This window comes from Eulemur rufifrons, chromosome 30, assembly GCF_041146395.1.
Source record: "Eulemur rufifrons isolate Redbay chromosome 30, OSU_ERuf_1, whole genome shotgun sequence".
Taxonomy (NCBI): domain Eukaryota; kingdom Metazoa; phylum Chordata; class Mammalia; order Primates; family Lemuridae; genus Eulemur; species Eulemur rufifrons.
Window position 1 is genome coordinate 80072791 of NC_091012.1, and position 26122 is coordinate 80098912.

The following is a 26122-nucleotide window of genomic DNA, read 5'->3' on the forward strand; positions in this document are numbered from 1 at the left end:
TCATTACACAGTGTATGTGTATACCAAATCATCACTTTCTATGCCTTGTATAGTATATATACAATTTTTATCTGTCAATTAAATATTTACTAGAAGGGAGCTTGGAGTCTACCCAAAAAGAAATAGATAATAGACAGTTAAAAAATATGAATATAGAGCTGAGGAAAGGTCAGAGCAGAAAACCATAGATTTAGAGTTATCTACCTGTTAATGGTGTTTAAAACTATTGGAGTGGATTTTCACCTAAGAAAAATGAGTGGAAAGCTTTTTGGGATGATATCATGGATGGCATGGCATTTGAACTAATGTGTTTGAGAAACCTCAGAAGGGCATAGTGACTAGGGAAAATTATTTTCTTTCCTTCAGTGATTAGGAATTTTCTAATTTACTTAATTAATATATTGCCTTTTAATTATTTCACTTGTGATTTCTGCTTTTATTCACCATATAATTAGGATATTAATTCTGAAGATCATAGAGATTGGATACCTGTTTTAATGTTATTTTTGTCTTTCCAGCCAAATTCCAGATACTGAGTTTTCATCTTACTGTATGTTTTTTTTTCCTTATCATCATTTTGCTATTTAATACCCTACTATCATTGAACCAAGAACTAAATAACTATTACGATTTGTTGATTTAGAAAGCTTCACTCTAGAAATGTTCTGTCTGGCTTCAGTGATTCTTATGATCAGCTTGGTTATTGTGTCCCTGTAACTGGGAACAGCTATCATGTTCCTTTTCAATTTACTATTTATGAGGCTCAGCAAGGCCCTCAACTAAATCCTAAATGCTGTTAATCTTTAATGGCCTCCTTGGGTTTATGTGGGAGGGATGGGCAGGAGGGTGTTTTAATGTCTCTGGCAGCACTGTTTCATTTTGCTGTTTTCCATTACTTAAGTGTCATCTGATTTTTTATATTAATCTTTATAATGCAAAGACTAAGTCTAGGTCCCAAATCAATATTCTTTTCTTCATTGTTCTCCCAATTAGGCTGAATATATGACAGTAAGTCAAGTATCTGAGGGGAAAACAAATCTTATCACTTGCTTAAATATGTCTTGAGTTTGAACAGCTTTGCTTAGGCCTAGAGCCTTAGTACTTCAAAGTGAGACTATAAGGTGATTATGTTATTATCATCTATTAGAACGAGACTGGGCATATGCAATCATCACCTCAGTGTCTGCAGAAATATTTTCTCTGTGCCTGTACCCTTTCACTTTTCTCTGCCTAGCACAATATAAAGATACAACAGTAGCAGTGGCATGCTTGGAAGTGATTCTTTCCTGGGATTTGGGAGTTTATCAGAATCTCCAGGGGTACTTATAATTTGAAAAAGTCCCCCAGGTGTGATTCTGATTTGCTTCCTTCTCCTCCTCCTCCTCCTCCTTTGAGAATCACTGTTTCATCAGAAGCTTCAGCATAAATAGGTACAATTATTAGTATCTTATCCTTGCATAGTTGAGCTCCCAGTCACCACACCACATACTTACCTTTTGATTGATCCCTAGTGGTTATTTCTAATATTATAACTTCTGAAACCAGTGTCTACTTGTCACCAAAGGTGTAGCTACCACCAAAGTAGCCCTTTTCGTGTTTGGAAGCCCACAAAGCAAGGAGGTCTCCACAAGCTTTTGGGCAGGGTTTAACTATGTGGTTTATTTAAATGGGAACCCTTTGCAAAGAATTACACTTGAATCTAGGATTTACACCAACAGTTTTAACATTTTATGATGAACGTTTTCAAACTTACACCAAAGTGGAAATAATTTCAGAGTGAACACCCGTATATCCACCACCTATGTTCTACAGTACACTTGCTTAATCACATATCTACCCAAATATCCATCCCTCTATCCATCTGTTGATTCATCTTTTTTATGCGTTTCACAGTAAATTGCAGATCATCAGTAAAATTCCCCCTAAACACTTCAGCATGCACATCATTAACTAGAAGTCAATATTTGTTTAGTTTTTTTTCTTTTGATGTAAAATTTACATACAATGAAGTGTCCAAATCTTAAGTACTAATGATAAATACATATAACCGAATCCCTTATCAAGATGTAGAACATTTAACACCCCCTTTTTTCCTGCCCAAATTATTCCCTCTTGACTTTCTATAATTCTCTGAATTAAAGATAAGAAAAAGGCTTGTCGGTGCTTACAGAACAAATAGGGATCAATGTTTAATGACAGCAGATTTCTCTTCTCCATTGCCTGAAGTACATTTTGTTTCAAATGGTATATTGAATGTTTGAAAATAGGAGACTGAATGAATAACTTACCTTTTTGGTTTTTAAATAATTATTGTGGAAAATATCTAAGTATAAACATCTTATATCTACTTAGTTAAGTATTTTATAAGACAAGCTGTAGTTTAATGAAATGTGAGGAGGTATGGATAAAAACAGAAATGGGAAAGAGAAAGAAAGTAGACATGAGATGGGAAAAATCACATAAATATTAATTTAATGTAGCAAATGTTATATTAAAATGTGGTTAATTGGTTAAAACATATGTACATATAACATCAGTAGATATCATAGTCTATCCTGACGACAGTGGTATGCCATTTATTCAAGAATATCAGCATATCATAAACTGCCTTTAGGAAATACAAATTAAATTTCTCTCACTGTTCTTGGATTTTATTCATTTTTTAAATGCCTTTATGCCTGGTAAATATCACTTATTTGACTTGCTTTTAGAGTTATTGAGTATATTTAAATTATACCAGTATATTTTAAATACAATATGAATTTTAAATTATTTGCTTGCATTTTATAAAAGCAACATATAAGTGTATTTCTGATAAAATAATTCTGGTCCCAAAAGGAGAAGCTGTGACAAAAGTAAATTGATATTTCCATAATAAAGAGATATAGCAAATACATAGTCATTTGCATATAGTTCCTGAAATATTGCATACTGGCTTTGTCAGTGCTGGTAAGTCCATTTCAAGGATGTCGCCCTTAGTCCATTAGTTTGGATAATGAGCCCTATAAAGTACATCTATAACTTGTGGCACTGCAAGGAGATGGATTCTAATTTTTATCCTTTTATCTAGACACATTGAAAGAAGGTCAATGGAGGGTTCTGTATGATTCATTGTCCCAACACATATCAGATGACAGAGACCTGATAATGTCCGTGCATAAGTGTTTTCCTTATTTGGAAACAGCACTTGAAAGAAATCTTTCTATGATCATCCTTTGAAGTAAGGTGAAAATAGATATTAAAAGAAGCTCTATCCCCTTTTTTTCTGTTTCAAACATTATCAAATGTGTGATCAGATAGCTATTCTTGGATAAAAGAGAAAGCAACACTTAACAGAAAAATAAAAAGCCTTTAGTGGCTTTTATAAGCTGTGAAATATAACAAGACATTTAATCAACTTTTCTCTCCCTCTTTTCTTAGAGCTGTTAAGGATTAAAAAATAGCCTATTTTCTAAACAAAGGAAAAGCTTCTACATTCCTAAACATTAGGAAAGCTTATAATTATACTATTAATACTTCTCCTAACTTTATTTTTACTTATTAATGGCATTTAGAAAAGTATTTAAGTTGTATTCTATGTTCATTTTATAGTTCAAAAGACCTTGAAATAGCAGCAAGAATATATATTCTGTAATTTAGTGTCAGTTTTATATCAGTAAAGGCAGAATAGTAGACAATTTTTAAATCTTATCTTCACGAGAAATTGATATTAGATTCAAAACTGGTAGCTGATTATGTTCATTTTCTTAATTATTTAATCATTAATGTGAACTTTTTTGGTATGCTTATCTTCTTTATAGATGTAAAGCGATCATAGATCAATTTGGTCAGAGAATAATCTCTAAGCATTTCCTTGTGGAGGACAGTTACTTTTCTGAGAACACATGCTCACGTGTGCAATACAGGTAAGGCAGCCAGCCCTCCACCCATTAGTCAAAAGAAGGTGAAACGTAGGAAAATTTAGCTGTATGATTGTATTGACGTTTCTATATGATTTTCTTATTCAAGTAGCATGCAAATGTATACCAAACCAAAGATATAGTCTGTATCTCACCACTCCTGTAGGGTTTGGTTTTGGAGGGGCCTAGCATAATTTCAACTTCTTTGCTTCAGCTGGGGCTTGTCTGTAGGTCACACATCCTTCTTTCATGAGCCAAGAAAAGATTAAAGCAGAACTTGACTTGGTTTTGGGAGGTGACACTTTCATCCTGGCTTAAATCTTTGAAACATGCCTTATGGTGTTTATATAACTATAAATGAAACTTATCCATGGAATCTGTATCACTGCTTTACTATTTTGTGCATTACAGGCAGATCTCCAGGGCAGTCCTGATTACAGATAGATCTGTACTAAAAACAGATTCAGATCAACAGGTAAATTCAGTCCTATACTTTTAAAGTAAAAGTTGTATATATTAAGGTGTACAGAGTGATACTTTGATATACACATACGTGGTGAACTGATTACTACAGTCAAGCTAATTAACATATCCATCTCTTTACAGAGTTATCTTTTTTGTGGTAAGGAAACTTAATATCTCCTCTATTTGCAAATTTTAAGTATACCATACAGTATTATTCACTGTGGTCTCCATGCTGTACATTAGATCTCTAAAAGTTATTCTTCCTGCATAACTGAAAGTTTATACCCTTTGACCAGTATGTCACCATTTTGCCCACATACCAGCCCCAGACAACCACCATTCTACTTCTATGAATTTGACTTTTTAGATTCCACATATAAGTGAGATCATATTGTACTTGTCTTTCTATGTCTGGCTTATTTGACTGAATATAATGTCCTCTGGGTTCATCTGTGTTGTCACAAATGGCAGAATTTCATTTTTAAAGGCTGAATAATATTCCCCTGTGTGTGCACAATATTTTCTTTATTTTTATTTTTTTTATTTCAGCTTATTATCGAGGTACAAAAGTTGAGGTTATATATTGCCCATGCCCTCCCATCCCCCCGAGTCTAAGCTTCAAGTGGGTCCATTCCCTAGGCAGTGCACATCCCACTCATCACGTAGGTATGCACCCATCCCCTCCCCCCACCCCCATCCCCCCAATCAGAACTTCAAGCGTGTCCATTCCCCAGGCAGTGCGCATCGCACTCATCAAGTAGGTATACACCCATCTCTTCCCCCCAGCCCCCACCTCTGTCCGATACCCAATTGGTGTTATTCCCAAATATGCACTTAGGTGATGATCGGGGAAACCAGTTGGCTGGTGAGTACATGTGGTGCTTATTTTTCCATTCTTGGGATACTTCACTTAATAGAATGGGTTCCAACTCTCTCCAAGAGAACCAAAGAGATGCCATATCACCGTTATTTCTTATAGCTGAGTAATATTCCATGGTATACATATACCACATTTTGTTAATCCATTCATGAATTGATGGGCATTTGGGTTGTTTCCACATCTTTGCAATTGTGAATTGTGCTGCTATAAACATTCGGGTGCAGGTGTCTTTTTATAGAATGACTTTTGTTCTTTTGGGTATATGTCCAATAATGGGATTGCTGGATCGAATGGTAGGTCTACTTGAATCTGTTTAAGGTATCTCCATATTGCTTTCCACAGGGGTTGCACTAGTTTACAGTCCCACCAGCAGTGTATGAGTGTTCCTGTCTCTCTGCATCCACACCAACATTTATTGTTTTGGAACTTTTTGATAAAGGCCATTCTCACTGGAGTTAAGTGATAGCTCATTGAGATTTTGATTTGCATTTCCCTGATGATTAAAGATGTTGAACATTTTTTCATATGTTTCTTAGCCTTTTTTATATCTTCTTTTGAAAAATTTCTATTCATGTCCTTGGCCCACTTTTTGATAGGGTTGTTCGAGTTTTACTTACTGATTTTCCTGAGTTCTAAATAGATTCTTATTATCAGTCCTTTATCTGATGTGTAGTATGCAAAAATTTTTTCCCATTCTGTAGGTTTTCTGTTTACTCTCATGACTGTTTCTTTGGCTGTGCAGAAGCTTTTTAATTTAATCAGGTCCCATTTTTTTTATTTTTGTTGTTGCTGTGATTGCCTTAGGGGTTCTTCATCATAAATTCTTTGGCTAGGCCAATGTCTGTAAGAGTCTTTCCCACATTTTCTTCTAGAATTCTAATAGTTTCACGCCTAAGGTTTAAGTCTGTTATCCACTGTGATTTGATTTTTGTGAGAGGTGAAAGCTATGGGCCCTGTTTCAGTCTTCTACATGTGGCTATCCAGTTTTCCCAGCACCATTTATTGAATAAGGAATCTTTTCCCCAGAGTATGTTTTTGTCTGCTTTGTCAAAGATTAGATGGCTATATGAGGATGGTTTTATATATGGATTTTCTGTTCTGTTCCACTGGTCTGTGTCCCTGCACTTGTGCCAATACCAAGCAGTTTTAATAATCACAGCCTTGTAGTATAGTTTGAATTCTGGCAAATTAATGCCTCCCATTTTGTTTTTGTTGCTTAAAATTGCTTTTGCTAAACGGGATCTTCTCTGGTTCCATACAAAGCATAAAATTAATTTTCCTATATCTGTGAAAAATGATGTTGATAATTTAATAGGTATTGCATTGAATCTGTAGATCACTTTGGGCAGTATAGACATTTTAACAATGTTGATTCTTCCGATCCACAAGCATGGTATGGTTTTCCACCTATTTACATGCTCGGCGATTTCCTTCCTCAGTGTTTCATAGTTCTCCCTATAGAGGTCCTTTATCTCCTTAGTTAAATATATTCCTAGGTATTTTATTTTCTTTGTTGCTATTTTGAAGGGTATTGAGTCCTTAATTTGTTTCTCCGTTTGACTGTTATTGGCATATATGAATGCCTCTGATTTGTGTGTATTGATTTTGTATCCTGAGACTTTAATGAATTCATTGATCAATTCCAGGAGTCTCTTGGTTGAATCCTTGGGGTTTTCTAGATATAACATCATATCATCAGCAAATAGTGAGAGTTTGATCTCTTCTTTCCCTATTTGGACTCCCTTTAATCTGCTCTCTTGCCTAATAGCTCTCGCAAGTAATTCCAGCACTATGTTGAAAAGTAATGGGGCCAGTGGGCAGCCTTGTCTGGTTCCAGTTCAAAGTGTGAATGCTTTCAGTTTTTCCCCATTCACTATGATGTTGGCTGTGGGTTTGTCATATATGGCTTGTATCATTTTTGAATAGGCCCCGTCTATGCCTATTTTGTTAAGCATTCTTATCATAAAAGGCTGTTGAATTTTGTCAAATGCTTTCTCTGCATCTATTGAGAGGATCATATGATCTTTATTTTTGCTTCTATTTATGTGGTGAATTACATTTATAGATTTGTGTATGTTAAACCATCCCTGCATCTCTGGGATGAAGCCCCCTTGGTCGTGATGGATTATTTTTTTGATAAGCACTTGGATTCGATTTGCTAGGATTTTATTGAGAATTTTTGCATCTATATTCATAAGGGATATTGGTTTGTAGTCTTCTTTTTTTGTTGCATGCTTTCCTGGTTTTGGTATCAAAATTATGTTGGCTTGGTAAAATGTGTTGGGGAGATTTCAATCCTTCTCGATGTTGGAAAATAGTTTATATAGGATGGGCACCAGTTCTTTGTAGGTATGGTAAAATTCAGGTGTGAAACTATCTGTTCCAGGGCTTTCCTTTTTGGAAAGGTTTTTTATTGCTGTTTCGATTTCAGATATAGATATCGGTCTATTCAGGAATTCTGTTTCTTCCTGGTTTAGCCTGGGAATGCTGTGCGTTTCTAAAAATTTGTCCATTTCCTGCACATTTTCCAATTTGTGTGCATAAGGTTTTTGTAGAATTCATAGATGATATCATGTATCTCTGTGGCATCGGTCGTGATTTCTCCTTTCATGTTCCTGATGGAGGTTATTAGAGTTTTTTCTTTTCTGCTCTTGGTTAGTCTAGCCAGAGGTGTGTCTATTTTGTTTATCTTTTGAAAGAACCAACTTTTTGTTTTGTTAATCTCCTTTATGTTTTTTTTGTTGTCCTTTTCATTTAGTTCTAATTTGATCTAAATAATTTCTCTCCTTCTGCTGGGTTTAGGGTCAGTCTGTTCTTCCTTCTCCAGCTCTTTGAGTCTGTTCATTAGGTTGTCTATTTGTAAGTTTTCTGTCTTTTTGATATAGGCATTTATGAAAATAAATTTTGCTCTCAGGACTGCTTTAGCTGTGTCCCATAGATTTTGATAAGTTGTGTCTCCTTTGTCGTTTAATTCAAAGAATCTTTTGATTTCCATCTTGATTTCTTCATTCATAAAATAATCGTTCAGGAGAAGGTTGTTTAGCTTCCATGACTTTGAGTAGGAATAAGAATTTCTGTTAGGGTGCATTATTACTTTTATATTGCTATGGTCTGAGAAGATGCATGGTATAATTTCTATTTTTTTAAATTTTTTAAGACATGCTTTATGTCCTAGGATATAGTCAATCTTGGAGAATGTCCCATGAGCTGATGAGAAGAAAGTATATTCAGTGGTTTTTGGGTAGAATGTCCTGTAGGTGTCAGTCAGGCCCATTTGTTCTAGCATTCTATTTAAGTCCATTATTTCTTTGTTTATTTTCTGTTTGAAGGATCTCTCCTGTACTGTCAGCGGCATGTTAAACTCTCCGGCTATTATAGTATTGTTATCTATCATTTGGTTCAGATCAAGTAGGGTTTGCTTTATGAATCTGGGTGCACCTAAGTTGGGTGCATATATATTAAGTATAGTTATGTCTTCTTGTTGAATTGTACCCTTCACCAGTATATAGTTACCATCTTTGTCTTTCATTACTTTTGTTGATTTAAAAGCTAAGTTATCGGAGATTTAAACTGCCATTCCAGCTTTCTTTTGGCTTCCATTTGCTTGAAATATCGATTTCCACCCTTTTATTTTCAGTCTAAATGTATCCTTGCAGGTTAGATGAGTTTCCTGAAGATAGCAGATACTTGGCTTTTATTTTTTTATCCATTGGGCCAGTCTATGTCTCTTGAGTGGGGAATTCAATCCATTCACATTTAACGACAGAACTGATAAGTGAGACAGATTTCTGTTCATCATGTTGGGTTAAGCTTCATTGTTATGTTTTCTCTCTTGAGCCATTGTGATAACTGGGTTTTGATCTTTCTCTCTTGAGTAGTTTTACATTCGTGGGTCTTTCTTGTGCTGGTCCGTGTGTAACTCTGTTTTGAGTACTTCTTGGAGAGCTGGTCTTGTCTTCGTGAATTCTCTGAGTTTTTGTTTATCTGAGAATGTCTTAATTTCTCCTTCGTATATAAAACTTAGCTTAGCTGGGTAGAAGGTTCTAGGCTGGGCATTAATCTGTTTCAGAAGAGTGAGAATGGGGCCCCAATCTCTTTTTGCTTGTAAGGTTTCAGTTGAGAAATCTGGCATGATTCGGATGGACTTTCCTTTGTATGTTACTTGTTTCTTTCTCCTTACAGCTCGAAGAAGGGCCTCTTTCGTGGATATTTTCATCAGTCTGATGACTGCATGACGTTGTGTTCCTATTTGGTATGAATCTCCCAGGGCTTCTTTGAGCTTCTTGAACCTGTATATCTAGAGTCTTGGCAAGGCCTGGTAAATTTTCCTCAATTATGTCTTCAAATAGCTTATCCAACCCTTGCTTATTGTCTTCTTCACCCTCAGAAATGCTGATAACTCTCACGTTAGGCTTCTTCACATAATCCCACATTTCTTGTAGACTCTGATCTTTTCTCTTATTTCTTTGCTCTATCTCTGTGATTGACTTATTTAATTGGAAAGTGGTATCTTCGATCTCTGAGATTCTTTCTTCTGTTTCATCTACTCTGCTCTTCAGACTTTCCACTGTGTTTTGTAGCTCCCTGAATAAATTCTTCATTTCCAGTTCAGTTTGATTTTTCTTCAATATTTCGATTTCTTTAGTGAATTTTTCTTCCAAGTCCTGGATCTTTTTTGTGGTTTCTTTGTGTTGGTTATTCATTTTTTCTTGCATAATATTCAGCTTATTTATAATCCATGTTTGAAATTTTTCCTGTGACATGTTGCTATTTTGAATCTGGTTTGTGTCAATTGGTAGAGAACTAGTAATCCTCTTTGAGGGCAAGATTTCAGTTTGATTCTTTATACTCCCAGAGTTCTTTCGCAGAGTCCTTCCCATCTGGATTAATCGTTAGATCCCTTCTTTCAGCTTCTTTCAGCTTTAGTCTGGATAGAGGCTCACTGTGCAAGCTGATCTTAGGCTGTGTAGCAGCCCAGGTGAGCTGCCTCCTCTGTCACTAGGGGGAGCCCTTCACCTGTTTTTCAGGATTTTGCTACCTCAGCTGGGGATGCTGCTCCTGTTGGGTCCAGCCCCAGAGAATTAATTTGACCCAAAACCTGTTTGAGAGTCAGGTCACTGGGCTGTTCTAATTGCAGACAGAAAGCATCTTTTTCCTTGCCTCTTCCTCTCCAGAGGTGGTTTCTGCCTTTCTCCGTGTGAGAAACAGTGGCTGGGGAGGGGGGGCAATGCCCTCATTCGCCCAGCGCCCCAGCTGCTGCAGCTCCCGGGGGTGATGGTCCGCCCCACCCCAATGTCCGCAAGGTCCACGCTCCACTCTCTCGTGACTGGGGAAGCACTCAGTGTTCACACAAAGGCGGAGCTCCTAGTGGGGGTCCACAGACTAGGGGACACGGAGCCGCCCAGGGAGCCACCTGGTACCTAATCGCTCTGCAGCAGCTAGGCTGTGGACCCCAACAATGGCGGCTGCCCATCCACAGATTGCTGGCACTGAGGGGGGTGAATGTTCAGGGTCGGGCGGAGGCCGGAGGAGCTGGGGATTGAGGGAGCTCAGCCACCCGCGTAAAGAAGACAGTTCGGCGTCTCCTAGGTGCCTGTCGCTGCAGCTTAGCGCAAACCCTCCCCGCCAGGTGCAGTTTGTGCACAGAGCTCCGGGGTCCAAAATGCCTCCCGCTAATGTCTCCTCTCCACAGAGCCCCACATCTCCCACAGTGATTCTGCACCGACTTCAGGCAGATCCCTAATTTAGTGGGTGTGGAGGTCAGTGGGGAAACAAGCCGCTTTCCTGTGGGGCTGAACCCACCTCACTCGTTGGTGAGGCGGGTACAGCCGTCCCATGCTCCCCTCTCTATTGTCCATCCTGCACTCTCCAGATTTTCACGATCTTATTTCCCATTCACCTCAGTCTTTTCTTGCTTTCTGTGTCCCATGCTGATTCTCTGTGGATTTGCACCACTGTTCTTGTGGGGGAGTGATCCTCTAGCGTTGTGGCAGACCGAGATCCAGGCCTTCCTCTCCAGGAGCATGAATCCAGGATGTCACCACCGCTCCGCCATCCTTAGGTCTCCCACAATATTTTCTTTATCCATTCATCCATTGCCAGACACTTAGGTTGTTTCTAAATCTTGGCTGCAACAAATAATGCTGCAGTGAACATAAGAATGCAGATATCTCTTTGAAATACTGAATTCATTTCTTTTGGATATATACCCAGAAGCAGGATTGCTGGGTCATATGATAGTTATATTTTTTAATTTTTTGTGGTGCTTCCATAATGATTGTACTAGTTTCTATTCCTGTAAACAGTGTACAAGGGTTCCCTTTTTCCTACATCTTTACCAGCACTTGTTATCTCTTGTCTTTTTGATACCAGCCATCCTAACAGATGTGAGGTGATATCTCATTGAATTCTCTACTTTTTAATAACATCTCCACTAATTTATGTGATAATATGTGTAAGTCAATATTGGCAAAATAAAATGTATTAAGCCATATGTACTAAGGGTTGTGTATTACTTATCTGAAATGTTTATGTCCAGAAGTGTTTTTTTTTTTAATTTTAGCATATTATGAGGGTACAAATGTTTAGGTTATGTATATTTCCCTTGCCCTACCAGAGTCAGAGCTTCAAGTGTATCCATCCCCCAGACAGTGCACAACACACCCATTAGGTGTGAATATACCCATCTCCTCCTCCCCCCTCCCATCTGTCCGACACCTCATGAATGTTATTACTATATGTGCACTTAAGTGTTGATCAGTTAAAACCAATTTGATGGTGAGTACATGTGATGCTTGTTTTTCCATAGCTTTAGGTTTCTTTGTATTTTGGAATATTTGCATTATATTTACTGGTTGAGCATTCCTAAACTGAAAATCTGAAATCTGAAATGTTCCAATGAGTGTTTCCTTTGATCTTCATGTCAGCATTCAAAAAGTTTTGGATTTTGGACTAGGAATATTAACCTGTAGTACTTTTCAGTGAGTTTTTTAAAAAAATATTTGATGGCAAAAATGTAATAGCCTTGGTTTCTTAAGTATTTCCATCTATCAGAAAAAAATAATCACATTTTATACAACAGATTTGTTCTAGGGAAATTGGGCTATATACTAGATTTTGACAAATATTTTTGTGAAATTGAAAATGTATTGTTATGGGAAGAAAAAGAATCCCCAGAGAATACATTTAAAAATCTTGGAGTAAAAGACTTTACAGTAGCCAGCCCTATATCAATGGTGGTAATCAACCATTAGGCCAGGTGTGAATGAATTTCAACACACACTCCCAGTTATATTTCCTCGCCATTATTGCACATTTCAGTACACTTTTCCTCCTCATCATCCCCATTTCCATAGAAATGTCATGCCTCTGATTTTTCCCGAATCTGATGACTTGAATTCCAGGGGTATACCCATTTCTCCTTCTAACTATATTTTATAGTGACTGGTAAAATTAGCTTACTCAGTAGATGTGACTGTCAATTCTTTATGCTACTGCTAAAAATAGGCTCCTAAAATCCCTTAAGTTGGAAGTTTTCTCTTATAAAACAAATATGTGAATATATAAAACAAATATGTGAATGGATAAACTAAATTAATGGCCCCAATTTCCATTGCTAATAAATGAACATTCTATACAAAACCCCCCAAATATGCTCATTATATGTGTAAACATAAATACTTTCATTTAACCATTCAGCAAATAACGAATGCCTTTTACCTGCCAGCCAGTGTTCTGGGTCCTGAAGATATAGTGGTAACCATGATAACATCTCTGCCCTCAAATAACTTGCAGTTTAGAGGGTAGAGGTACAGACAAATAAATAGCAACTGTAGTTCAGTGTGACACATGTCAGCATGAGTGTGGTATAAGGAGTGGTACAGCAGCTATCATATCACACTGTCCCGTGATTGCTGTTTGACTTGTCTGTATCTCCTGTTAAACCCTGAGCTTTGTAAGTGGTTCAAAGGGTGCCAGGGTGGCAGAAAAGTTAAGAGAGAAGAGGCAATTCTTTGAAGAAGCTAAGCTCTGACGAATAAGAGAGACTGGTCCCTGAAGAGAGAGGTGGAAGTGAAGAGGGCTTTTCTTTACTTTAAAAGATTAGTATATATTTCAGCTGATGGAATGGAGCCATTATAGAGGAAGAGGTTGAAGATACCGAGCTGAGAAGGAGGATAATTGATGGATCAACGTCCAGGCAGAGGCCAGGGAGGAGGAAATTCAGAGAGTAGGCAAGTGTTGCCTTTAGTTGGGATGTGAGACAAATTGAAACAAGGGTCAATGCAGGACTCTGTAGATTTGGGAGTTCCCATCTGATAGGTTCCATTTATTCTATAAATTGCCAAAAAGGTGAGGTCATCTCCTGAGAATAGGGGTGTATGAGTGTGGATGGGTCAAAGCTCAAGGTAAAATGTAAAATAATCACCGTGAACAGCTAGCTGGAGAATGACCTATCATGGTCAGATTGCTGGGTAGTGTTAATGGCCCAGTTGAGTCAGAAGGTCATAAATCTACAGTGGCATTGATCTGATCCTATCCTTCCAGCTTTCTCATTGTCTTACCTCCACCCAGCCTATTAAGAGACCTACAATTCCTTGTCCCCTCCATTTCGTTCTATTTTATCATCTCCCTTCTTCCTTCTTCCTTCTTCCTTTTCACTGTCCTAGACCCCATGGTGGCAGATCCCATGGTGGATCTTCTCAACTGCCCTTTCACCAACACCCTCAATTCTTACAATACTATGTCCTTCTCTTGCACCCACAAAGGAAAATCCCATTCCTGGCTGAGACTATAATCTGTAGATGGACCACTGATGTCTGCTTGAGAAAACCAAACAAACAGACAGGTACCGCCACAAAGTCATGGGTGCCAATCTCATTCAGCTGCACCCTCAAGCACCCACCACCAGTTAGTTCTTCCACTGGATTCAGACAGCTCCCTCTCCCTCTCCTCTCAGTGCCTAGTCCAAGTCTTTAGTATTTTGCCCACTCTTTTCATCCCCTCAGCCTCAGCCCCACTTCACTGAGAAAAGCAAGGCCACTCACCATGCACAGTGGCCCTTGACTTCATGCCCTACCACCCACAGCGTATGTACACCAGCCTAGGGCCGAATGAGGGGTCTCCCAGGCTTTTCCAAATCCATCCCCTTTGACAAGTACCCTTGACACACACAAACACACACACCACCCACGCTTGCCTGCTCTCCGTCCTGCATCTTCAGCCTCTTTCCACTACTGGCAGCTTCCCCTTAACCTATATGTATGTACTAGCATTTTCTGTTCCAAAAATAAAAATTAAAAACAAACAAAAACAAACCGCTGCTCCTTTGACTCGGCCCCCGTGTCTAGCTAGTATCCAGTCTCTCCCTTCTCTTATCAACATTTTCAGGATGGTGTCTACACTTGCTGCCTCCAGCTTCTTACTGCCCATTCATTTCTAAACCACTCCAACCTGGCTTCTACCCTCACATTTCTGCCACAATTTCTCTCACTAAGTTTATTAATAATTTCATTATAGGGTTAGGGGACGATTTTTGGGTCTTGTCTGCTAGAACTTCTATGGTACATTTGACAGTGTTTTTCTTCCCTTTCTATTGAACCTCTGTACTCTTTTGGCTTCCATGACACTGTGCTCTCCGTGTTCTCATGACTCTATTCCCTCTCTGCTTCCTCTACCTTGTCCTTAAATATCAGGGCTCCACAGGGTTCTTCCCTCAGCCCACAGTATATCTTTCTCTTTGCACACTTGCTAGATGACTCAGTGTATTCTCATGGTTTCAACTCTACATAAATCTTGGTGTCAGCCATTTCTATATCTCCCAGGAGTATCTGGCCCACATGCTAAACTTCCTGCTGGACATCTATCAAATGGAACATGATCAAAGCTGAACTCACCATCTTCCCTACCCAAACTGCTCATCATCCATGTTCCCTACCTCTCTGAATAGTACTGACATCCTTCCAACAACAACAACAAATTCCTCCCCTCTCTGACATGTCACCAGCCTTTATGTCCTTCAGTGTACTTCCTATAGAAGTTGCTTTGATCTGCCTCTATGTCCTTATTCTCACTATTTCAGTTATGGGATTCATCATCTCTGCTTTCTAACTGGTCACCCTGCCTCTCATCTTATCTCCTTCAAATTCATCCTTCACACAGCCATCATAGTAATGAGTTTAAACTTTATAGATTCTAAAGTGTATATCTGGCCTCCCTTTCTTGTTTCCTATAGGGAATTTTCTTCTTCCATCTTCTCTCCCACCTTTTTTTTTTTTTTCAGTTTTGAGACATAGGTAGAACCATGAGACTTTGAGAGAGGAAATAATAGATGGAAATAGTATTAGAGGGTTGAGGGAATTCTCTTCTCTTTTGATGGCTTTTGTAATCTCTGTGAGGTTTAAGACAGTTAACTTCTCACATAGTTCAGGTGGTAGGAAGTTACTGATTATATCTCAGTAAAAAAAATATGATGATAGTTGTAGGAACAAAAAGAAGTTCTTACATGCTTACATGATGGTGCAGTCCTTAAGATACTTTTCCAATTATAATCACGTTTTTAGTTGTAATCATTAAATTATTATACAGCATTCCATGTCTTAGTAGCTTCTCTCTCTTTTTAATGCTGAAGTACATTTTCTATCATGAACAGTGGCAAAGGGGGTTAAAAAGAACATGGAGAACTCACTTTTTGAGATATCTTGAGCCATAAAGTGCACATATAAGCAAGATAGTCATGACTATCGAAATAATTTCTATTTTTAGAATGTATTGTAGGTGTTTCTTCTGTAGGTTGTCAATGTGACATTCCCACTCAAAATCTAGCATAGCACTTCTAGGAAATGGTATAAATGGGGCTTCACCTTTTGGCAAGTATTTCCTGTATGAGAGGGTATAATTTCTTCAGATTGAAGATTAAATTGAGGATTAATATTGAAACTTTATACTCTGATCTGAAGGTGATTTAAAGTCTTTTAAATATAAAGCCACATAGCATATTAGTAGTGCCTAGGACAGCATATTGCATATCAATTATTTAATAATTTTACATTTCACTCTTGATTTTGAATTTCTAGTTTTATTAATGGAGTCTTAAATTAATTTGAAATAATTCATTTGGAAGTATTTCAGTATATATTTACTTTGCTTGTTTTTATATCATTGAGATTGGTAACATCTTTAATTTTTAGTGTTCTCTGTTATTTTTAGCCATTATATAATCAAAATTGATTTACTATGATCTGATTCCAAACACCAAAGTACATATATTTCAGAATTAATAAGTCATAATTGTTTTCTTTGAAAATACAGGTTGAGTATCTCTTATCTGAAATGCTTAGGATTGGAAGTGTTTTAGATTTTGGACTTTTTTCAGATTTTGAAATATTTTCATTGTTGAGGGTCCCTAATCCAAACTTGAAATCTGAAATGCTTTAATGAGCATTTCCTTTGAGTGTCATGTGAGTGCTCAAAAGTTTCAGATTTTGGAGTTCTTCAGATTTCAGATTTTTGAATTAGGAATGCTCAACCTCTAGTAAGTGAAGGACTTAATAAATACTAAAGATATTTGACATATTTATTATCTATGACAACTTTATGAACATGATGTATATGATATATAAATATTAAATATAAATAATGCAGAAACTAGATATCATGACACATAGGTGCATGTTACATGTTTCAAATTCTGTTCCAAAATTAAATCCTTACAAGCCAAATTTTTTCAGACATCAAGGAATGTTTGGAAAAAGATACTAAGTTTGAAAGTTAGCAAGGCTAATGATGAAAGAGTGAGAATCAGATATAACAGCTATGCCTGATACTTTGTTTCTGCTTTTTAGACTTCCATTTTGACAGTACCAGCAGAGGAACCAGGAACTTCTGCTGTTCGGGTCATTGAGTTATGTTCTTCAACGATGACGTGCATGAAAGGCACTTGTAAGCATAGTAGAGTCTGGTTATTTGTCTTTTGTGTTTGTTTAGGGAGCAAAGGGGGCAGCTATTACAGTTGTCAAGGTCATACTTACAGAGATTTTCCCTTTTTTATTATTCTTAGTATTCATACAGTATATGTTCATACAGTAAGTCATTTCATACTTTTCCCTTGCCTCTAAACATTTCTGTGGCTAAAGATCTTCACAATCATAATTTTTTAGTTCTCTAATGAAGGAATTTCTATGACTTTCCAATTCTTTCTGTAATTTTTCTTAAGCTTATTGGAAACCTACTTTTCTAATATTTATTTTCTTTATTGCTAATTTTCTTCTTTACTTTCTGTCTCAGTCCATTTGGGCTTCTATAACAAAATACCTTAGACTGGGTAATTTATGAACAATAGAAATTTATTACATACAATTCTGGAGGTGCAGAAGTCCAAGATCAAGGCACCAACATATTCAGTGTCTGGTGAGGGCCCGTTCCTCATAGATGGTGCCTTGTATGTGTCTTCACATGGGGAAAGGTACCAACAAGCTCCCTTGGACCTCTTTTATAAGGGCACTAATTCCATCCATGAAGGCAGAGCCCTCATGACCTAACCATCTCCCGAAGACTCCACCTTTTAATACTATTGCACTGGGGATTAGGTTTCAACATATGAATTGTGGGGAATCACATACATTCAGACTGTAGCACTTTCCTTCAAATTCTAAATTTAATTACTGAACTTTTTCCATGTATAAATTTTCAATTCATTTCATTTCTTTATGAGACTAAAGTTAAGGACTACTTTATTTCTCTGTTCCTTTACCTATATGTGTTAAAACTTCTGTGCACAGCACTGTTGGATACCATATAACATATTTCTTAAAGACATTTCAGTAAGCAGAAATCAACAAGTATACATCGCACAATGTGGCTAGACCTAAACTGTGTACTGTAGGCATTAGAAAGAAACAGAAGCTGAGATGCCTAATTTGAAATGTTCATAATCTCATTGCTCACCTAATGGAACAAGACAATTTATTAACTGAGTGCAACATACTGTGCTAAGAATTTTATGGTAGGTAAAGATGAATAAGATATAAGCCCCGAACTTAGGAAACTCACAATCTAGTTGGACAGATAAGACAAACACAAAGGTAGCTGTAAGAGGCAGAATATGAAAACAAGTACCACAAAAGAGGTACCAACAAACAGTGCACTCTAGGGATTCATAGGAGGGAAACATAATATCATTAGCTGGAAAAATTTTTTTTAATTCTGTAAGCCTAAATTACGTGTTACTCAAAGTCTTATATGGATTTTGAGAATCAGAATATTAATCTGGTTTGGCATAGTTAAGGAAAACTTAAATGGGGAAATGTAGAGCTGCTACTAAAAGATGGAAAAATGTGGTTAGACAGAAAAGTGGGAAGCTTGGTATCAGCAGGCAGGGGAGAAGAAAACTTGTCCAACATTGCTGTAATTCTAAATTTCTATGGGAAAAGTAGCTCAGAGGAGGCTTTTTTGTTTTTATAGTGACTCATGGTACAGGCAAATCTTTACCATGACAGTTACTGTTATAATTTTCTACTATTATTTTAAACATTTTTTAAATGTCTTGTTTATCTATGTTAGCTTCTTAGTTATAAAACTTCACTCATCATGGCTTTTTGTAAATTATCAATATTTTTATTTTATGTTTGTGAATAGTCATTTTTGTAAATTTGTTTTATAAATTATTTTTCCATTTGACATACCTAATAATCTAGTAATACATGTTCACTATTGACAATTTGGAAGATGTAAAAAAGAAAAAGTTACCATAATCTGTCTACCTAGAGATGATAAATACTCTTGGTGTATAGCTTCTTTGTCCTTTTCTCCTTGTATGAGTATGCATACATATTTCCATAAAAATGGAATATTTTTTATATACTGGTTTATAATCTGCTTTTCAGGAAAATGTAATACAATGAAAATCTTTTTGCGTGTCTGTGATAGCACTTTCAGTGATTGTGTATATGCCATTTTTAACATTTGAACTATGGCAAGGCCTTAGTTTTTTCTGTAGTGTCTGGCTGGAGTAGAGCAATTGTCTCAAAGTTTACTGTCTTGCTAGGCTGCCCTTTTCCTGGTCCTTTGTCAGAGAGAGAAGGCTTTTGTTGGGGCTTTTTAAATCTTAGCCCATTGGTATTTCTACGTCATCAGTTTCTCTGGCTCTCAGTCTGGGATATATGAGACAAAACTCAAGAGAACTCTGCCATTTTGTTCTTTTTGTCCCAAGATCCCTAGCCAGTCTGCTTTCTTCTTTTTACCTTTCATAGTCTTCTTATATTTGTTTTATTTATTATGTCCAAGATTTCTAGCTGAAGTCAGGAAGAACTGGGAAAATTCTTTTATTTCTTTTTCCTGGAGTTGAAAGTCCCAAAGTGTCTAGAGTTTTAAGGCTTTTGATATAGTAATACAATGTCAAAGCCCCTCCCCCCAAAAGTTGTACCAATTTACATATCCAATGGCAGTATATAAGCAAGCATGTCTTCTTCTCCAAACCCTCAAGAAAACTGGGTATTATCAAAACTCGTTTGCCAATTTGAAAAATGATATTTTATTTGAATTTAAATTTCATAAGTCATAAAGTTGAGCATCCTTTCATAATGTTTATTGGATATTTATACTAGTTTTATGAATCCTTTATTCATTTGTCTGTTGAATTTCTTGTCTTATCAACTGAAAAGAGCAATATAAATATTAATGGTATCAACTTTTGCTCTTATGTGTTGCAAGTGCATTTCTTAGTTCATTAAGCATTTTTTTTAAAGTATAGGCTACAGGGCATTATTGTAGGTCTTGGGGATAAGACTGAAAGAAATAAACAATTCCTGATTGCAGGAAGCTTTCAGTGTACTGGGGAAGAGAAAAGCAATAACATAAATAAATAAAGTAAAAACAAATACAGCAAAACAAGGTAAAGTAAACTAAGGATACAAGCCACAAGTGTTAAATGGGAGAGAGATAGACCATTGTGGTATAAAATGATCTAGAAATGCTTCAAGAAAAATATAGGACATGATCCTGGCCTTAAAAATTATATATAAGAAACTTTGCAATTTCATATTATTTATAATGATAATAGATAATATAAGGTTTCCTTATATAAATTTTCCATTATGAGTAAAATTTCTAAACTCATTTTGTATTATGGGGGTAGATATATTTGTGTGTTTATATATCCATATGCACACACACATGTGTGCATTTATAGGGACATGAGTGTATAGGAAACAACTTCCAACGAGTATATACCGAATAGTAGTAGCAGCAGTGATCATCTCTAAAGTATGGGAAAATACATAATTAACTTTTAAGTTTGTCTATTTGTTTACGTTGATTTTCTGATTTCTCTACAATGTGAATTAAAAACAGGCATTTATGCCACAAGGATAAAAGATCATATTAAGGAAATCTATAATAGTGTGATCAAAATTTGACATACTATCCCAGATGTCTTGCTGCTGTGGGTTTGATTATGTATAATTGAATCCACAGTTTGGGGTTTTTATTTCCAGACCACTATGATATGTAAAAGTCTCAGGTGGTCATTAAATTTGACTATTTTTCATTCTCCTTCGTTTCTGTCAAATCTTCCTACCTTATCAGATATTTCCTGAAATTTAAATCACTTTTTCAAAGTGCCTTGCAACATACTATACTAATCAGTGACCCATCTTAAGCCAGTCAGCCCTTTCCCACATGGCTCCTTCCTTGTCATCTGGATTATGTTCCTGCTTAATTCATTAATTTATGTGTGTATGTATCTTGTCCCTTCCCCAAACATATTCTTGGGGCTTCTTAGTGGTTGAGAAGGACAAAGCATGCCTCTTGTGTTCTATAGTTGTATGTAGTATGAAGTGGTACTGTGACCTTCACATTTTCTTTTATAAGCAATATCATAATTATTTTAAACATCCCCTGGACATTTTCCTGGAACTTTGACATTGTTTAATTTCCAGTATATTCTCTGGGGGAAACGCTAATATGCATTTGGCATCTATTATTTTTTTTTAGTATTTATCTAATATAATAGGTATATTTATTCACAGAATCACTATAAAAAGGTCAAAGAACTTCCTTCATATTATTAAATTCTTCAGAGTATAATCTTGTGTCACAAGAAATGGTGGAAGAGCATATCTGCACTGTTCAAACATAGGAGATCACCACTTTTAGATGAAATGTATTCCTTGACAGCATCTGTCAAAGCAGTTTGTGATGAGGCCGCCTCTTGTCTGATCACTCATATAGTGTACACACACGGACTATCGGTCAGCTGGGTAAGGGGACACTAAAGTACTCTATAATCTTCTTTAGGCCCACTTAGAGGAAAACTGAACCAGAGTGATAGCAAAATTACTTACCTAAAGTCATATAATGATATTTACCTTTGCAACATTATAATAATCATAGCTATCATCCAGGATTTGCTGAAAGCCAGGTAATGGGCTAAGCACTTTCCATTCGTTATTTCATACAGTTCTTAACATAACTCTATGATGTAGGTACTGTTAGCTCCATTTTATAGATTAGGAAACTTAGTCTTAGTTTACTTAGATTGCCTAAAATCACACACCTTAGTAAGTGGCAGAGCAGGGATTCAAACATAATTTCTTCTAATTCAGGGACCATGCAGCCTGCCACTAAGCTGATGCTGAAAATTAAAAAAAAATAATAATGCTGCCTTTATATACTTTTCTTTTTCTGGTCATAAATCATAAACATTGTGCCAACCCTAGAACTATATAGGCTTTTGTATTATACAGTAAATAAAACGACATCCTAAAATTCTGTGATCATAGTCATTCAATAAATATTTGAGCTCCCACTAAATGTTGTGTGCCAGTGGATGTAAGTGAATTAGGGCTTTTGTAAAGATTGAGTGTTTACAAAACACTTAACACAATTCCTGGCAAAGAGTAAGCATATAATAAATGGCAGCTGTTATTAATAATAAAAATACATTGCTAATATGCTAGGTTATGGATACTACATATAGCAAAATGGTTTTTTTATTTTAATATTACCACGTTTTCTCTCACCTTTGTGCCTTTGCATATACTGTTCCCTTGATCTAGAGTGACCTTGCCAAACACTTAAATGGCTCATCATCCTTCAACTCCTAGTTCAAATATTGCTTCTTTCCCAAGCCTTTCCCTGACTCATTCATGCAGTTGGGCTTTTGCTCCTCTGTTTAGGTAGATCCCTGTACTTTCCTCTAAGTTGACCTTTATTCCATTTTAATAATGATAGCTAAAATATGCTAAGCACTTATTATGTGCAGGCACTGTTATGTACTTTACATGGGTTGACTCAATTTATTCCTCATAACAATTCTATGAGATATATCCCATTGTTTTCTCTGTTATTCAGATTAGGTAACTGGGGCAAAGAAAACACAAATAATTTCTCCAAGATCACAGAAGTAGATAAGGGAGAAACAGAATTTGAACCCAGGTGTTCTGGCTCTAGAGCCTTCATTTTTAACCACCATGCTATACTGTTTCTCAGAGTAATTGTAGCATCATTATCTTTGTATTTCTTGTCCAATATGAGGAACAGAGCCATGGATTACTACTTGTATCCCTAGTACTTAAGCAAAATTGCCAAAAGAGTATATTTTAAATGATTTCACTACAAAAAAAAGATAAGTATGTGAGGTAATGGATTTGTTAATTGGCATGATTTAATCATTCCACAATGTAAATATATGCCAAAGTCTTATTTCTAAAATGACATTTTCTAACTTTAAAGTTAAAAACTGTAGTTTCTGGGAAACCTTCTGTGTGTTACGAAATCGCAAAGAAAAATTATTTTAAGTTTGGGTGCCTTTTTTTTTTTTTTTTTTTTGGTTCATGTACCTAATGTTGAGAGAATCAATTTCTAGCTTGAGTTTCTATGAATTTAATGAGACTATTAGTATAGTGGAAAGAATATTGGCCTAGGAGTCTACAGAATTACCACAATTTAGTTATTTGACCTTGGAGAAGTTTCTTAATTTTTTGGGTCTTGGTTTCTTCATTAGAAATTAGTCTAAATTATTTTGAAAGATCCCATACAAATTGAACCCCCTCAATGGTTCACATTTTACATGTCTGTGGAAAAAGCCACCAGTCTTGCATGCATGCTTGATAATATATGACATTATTTTAAGCAAAATATCTAAAATCCTTTTACAGCCCTCTCCTACTCCAGTTCTATCACTTGTTTCTTCTGTGATAAAATTCTCCCTGATCTTTACTATAGTTTAATCAGTTTATTAATACAAAACCAGCAGTATAAACAAATGAACTGGCTTTGGTTTTTTTAGTCTCTCAATAGTAAGGCGTATACCAGGAAGGTTGACTGAAAGAAATAAGTTTAAATTTATTATTTGTACTTTGCCTTGTTCCAGACGAAGAGAAGTTAATGTTCATTTTTAAATCTGTTATGTATTCTTTCTACAGCATTCATTATTTTAAAAGTCCTAGTTAATAGTTATAATAGAGTCAATGTTTGATATAATATATAACAAGATTTAAGGCATAACACTGAGATAGAAATTGACATTTTTATCATTCACTTGCTTTTATTACTTAATTAAAGTTTAGCTTCTTTTTTTTTTTCTCCTTCTTAAGCTTTGGGCCTGTTCACAGAAGTTCAGGGGCAATTTGTAACTTGGACATTAAAGGTCTTTAATGGTGTATTTTCCTGCTGCTGCCCTAATTGAGAGTCATTGATGTCACAACTAGTTGTAAGTTGTTCTGTTCTCGGTCTATCTTCTGAAACAGAGCTAGTCTGATAAAATCATGGAAGGCTTTAAACCAACCTTTCCCTTTCTCTTGATTTGTTTTCTGTTTCAAGTCAGAGAAAAAGAAAAAGGGTCAAATATATCATGTGTTTGTCTTATGTATCCAAACCTGTTTCCAGCTCATTTATTTTCCTCTTTTGAAGCTCCCTGATTATAGGCAAAGTACTTCGTTTAGAATATTACACAGTCATTCTCTTCCCTGATTACTTTTACTTCTAAATCTCTTTTAAGGGTTTTGTCTTTTTTCCTGAACCTTTTGAATAAAGGATATCCTGAACACAATAGAATAGTTTTTTTTTAAATTTACATGATTGCTTCTTCACAGAATAATTTAGAAACATAATTTCCTTATTTTCCAGGTCAAGCACAAAAAAACTGAGAATACTGAATATGATTATTTGTGGCATAAGAGCCCACCTTTTGAGGGAAGGGTGTATGCAATTTGATATTACTCATACTTGGAAAAAAAGGCATCTTCAGGAGAATTTGTTTCCATTAGAATTCTTTTTTTATTTCAGCATATTAGGGGGGGTATAAAAGTTTAGGTTACATATATTGTCCTTGCCGCCCCCCCCCCCCGAATCAGAACTTCAAGCGTGTCCATCCCCTAGATGGTGCACATCGCAATCATTATGTATGTATACACCCATCCCTTCCCCCACCCAAATCTGCCCGACACCCGATTAATGTTAGTCCCAAATGTGCTCTTAGGTGATGATCAGTGAAACCAACTTGATGGTGAATACATGTCGTGCTTATTTTTCCATTCTTGGGATACTTCACTTAGTAGAATGGATTCCAGCTCTATCCAGGAAAATACAAGGGGTGCTATATCACCATTGTTTCTTATAGCTGAGTAGTACTCCATGGTATACATATACCACATTTTATTAATCCACTCATGTATTGATGGGCACTTGGGTTGTTTCCACATCTTTGCAATTGTGAATTGTGCTGCTATAAACATTCTAGTGCACATGTCTTTTTTAGAGGATGTCTTTTGCTCTTTTGGGTATATGCCCAATAATGGGATTGCTGGATCGAATGGTAGGTCTACTTGAATCTGTTTAAGGTGTCTCCATATTCCTTTCCACAGAGGTTGCACTAGTTTGCAGTCCCACCAGCAGTGTATGAGTGTTCCTATCTCTCCACATCCACGCCAACATTTATTGTTTTGGGACTTTTTGGTAAAGACCATTCTCACTGGAGTTAAGCGCTATCTCATTGTGGTTTTGATTTGCATTTCCCTGATGATTAGAGATGCTGAGCATTTTTTCATACGTTTGTTGGCCATTGTTCTGTCTTTTGAAAAATTTCTATTCATGTCCTTTGCCCACTTTTTGATAGGGTTGTTTGATTTTCTCTTGCCGATTTTCCTGAGTTCTAAATAGATTCTAGTTATCAGCCCTTTATCGGATGTGTAGCATGCGAAAATTTTTTCCCATTGTGTAGCTTGTCTGTTTGCTGTCGTGACAGTTTCTTTGGCTGTGCAGAATCTTTTTAATTTAATCAGGTCCCATTTATTTATTTTGGTTGTTGCTGTGATTGCCTTTGGGGTCCTCTTCATAAATTCTTTGCTTAGGCCAATGTCTATAAAGTTTTTCCCACATTTTCTTCTGCAATTCTAACAGTTTCACACCTTCGGTTTAAGTCTGTTACCCACCGTGAGTTGATTTTTGTGAGAGGTGAAACGTGCGGGTCTTGTTTCAGTCTTCTACATGTGGCTATCCAGTTTTCCCAGCACCATTTACTGAGTAAGGAATCTTTTATCCAGTGTATGCTTTTGTCTGCTTTGTCAAAGGTTAGATGGCTATATGAGGATGGTTTTACATCTGGATTCTCTTCTATTTCACTGGTCCGTGTCTCTGTTCTTGTGCCAATACCAAGCTGATTTAATAACCACAGCCTTGTAGTATAGTTCGAAGTTGGTAAATTAATACCTCCCATTTGGTTCTTACTGCCTAAAATTGCTTTTGCTAAACAGGGTCTTCTCTGGTTCCATATAAAGCATAAAATTATTATTTCTATATCTGTGAAAAATGATGTTGGTAATTTAATAAGGATTACATTGAGTCTGTAGATAACTTTGGGTAGTATAGACATTTTAACAGTGTT

The 26122-nt window shown here is 36.3% G+C and overlaps 1 protein-coding gene across 1 annotated transcript in view; it reads left to right on the forward strand.

Moving 5' to 3' along the window:
* Positions 1–26122, forward strand: part of CHM (CHM Rab escort protein) — a 106818-nt gene that overhangs the window by 57170 nt on the left and 23526 nt on the right. Inside the window, exons 6-8 of the mRNA XM_069463583.1 lie at positions 3801–3905; positions 4311–4374; positions 17085–17181. Of these exons, the coding sequence (XP_069319684.1) occupies positions 3801–3905; positions 4311–4374; positions 17085–17181 (266 nt within the window). The remainder of the gene's footprint in view (positions 1–3800; positions 3906–4310; positions 4375–17084; positions 17182–26122) is intronic.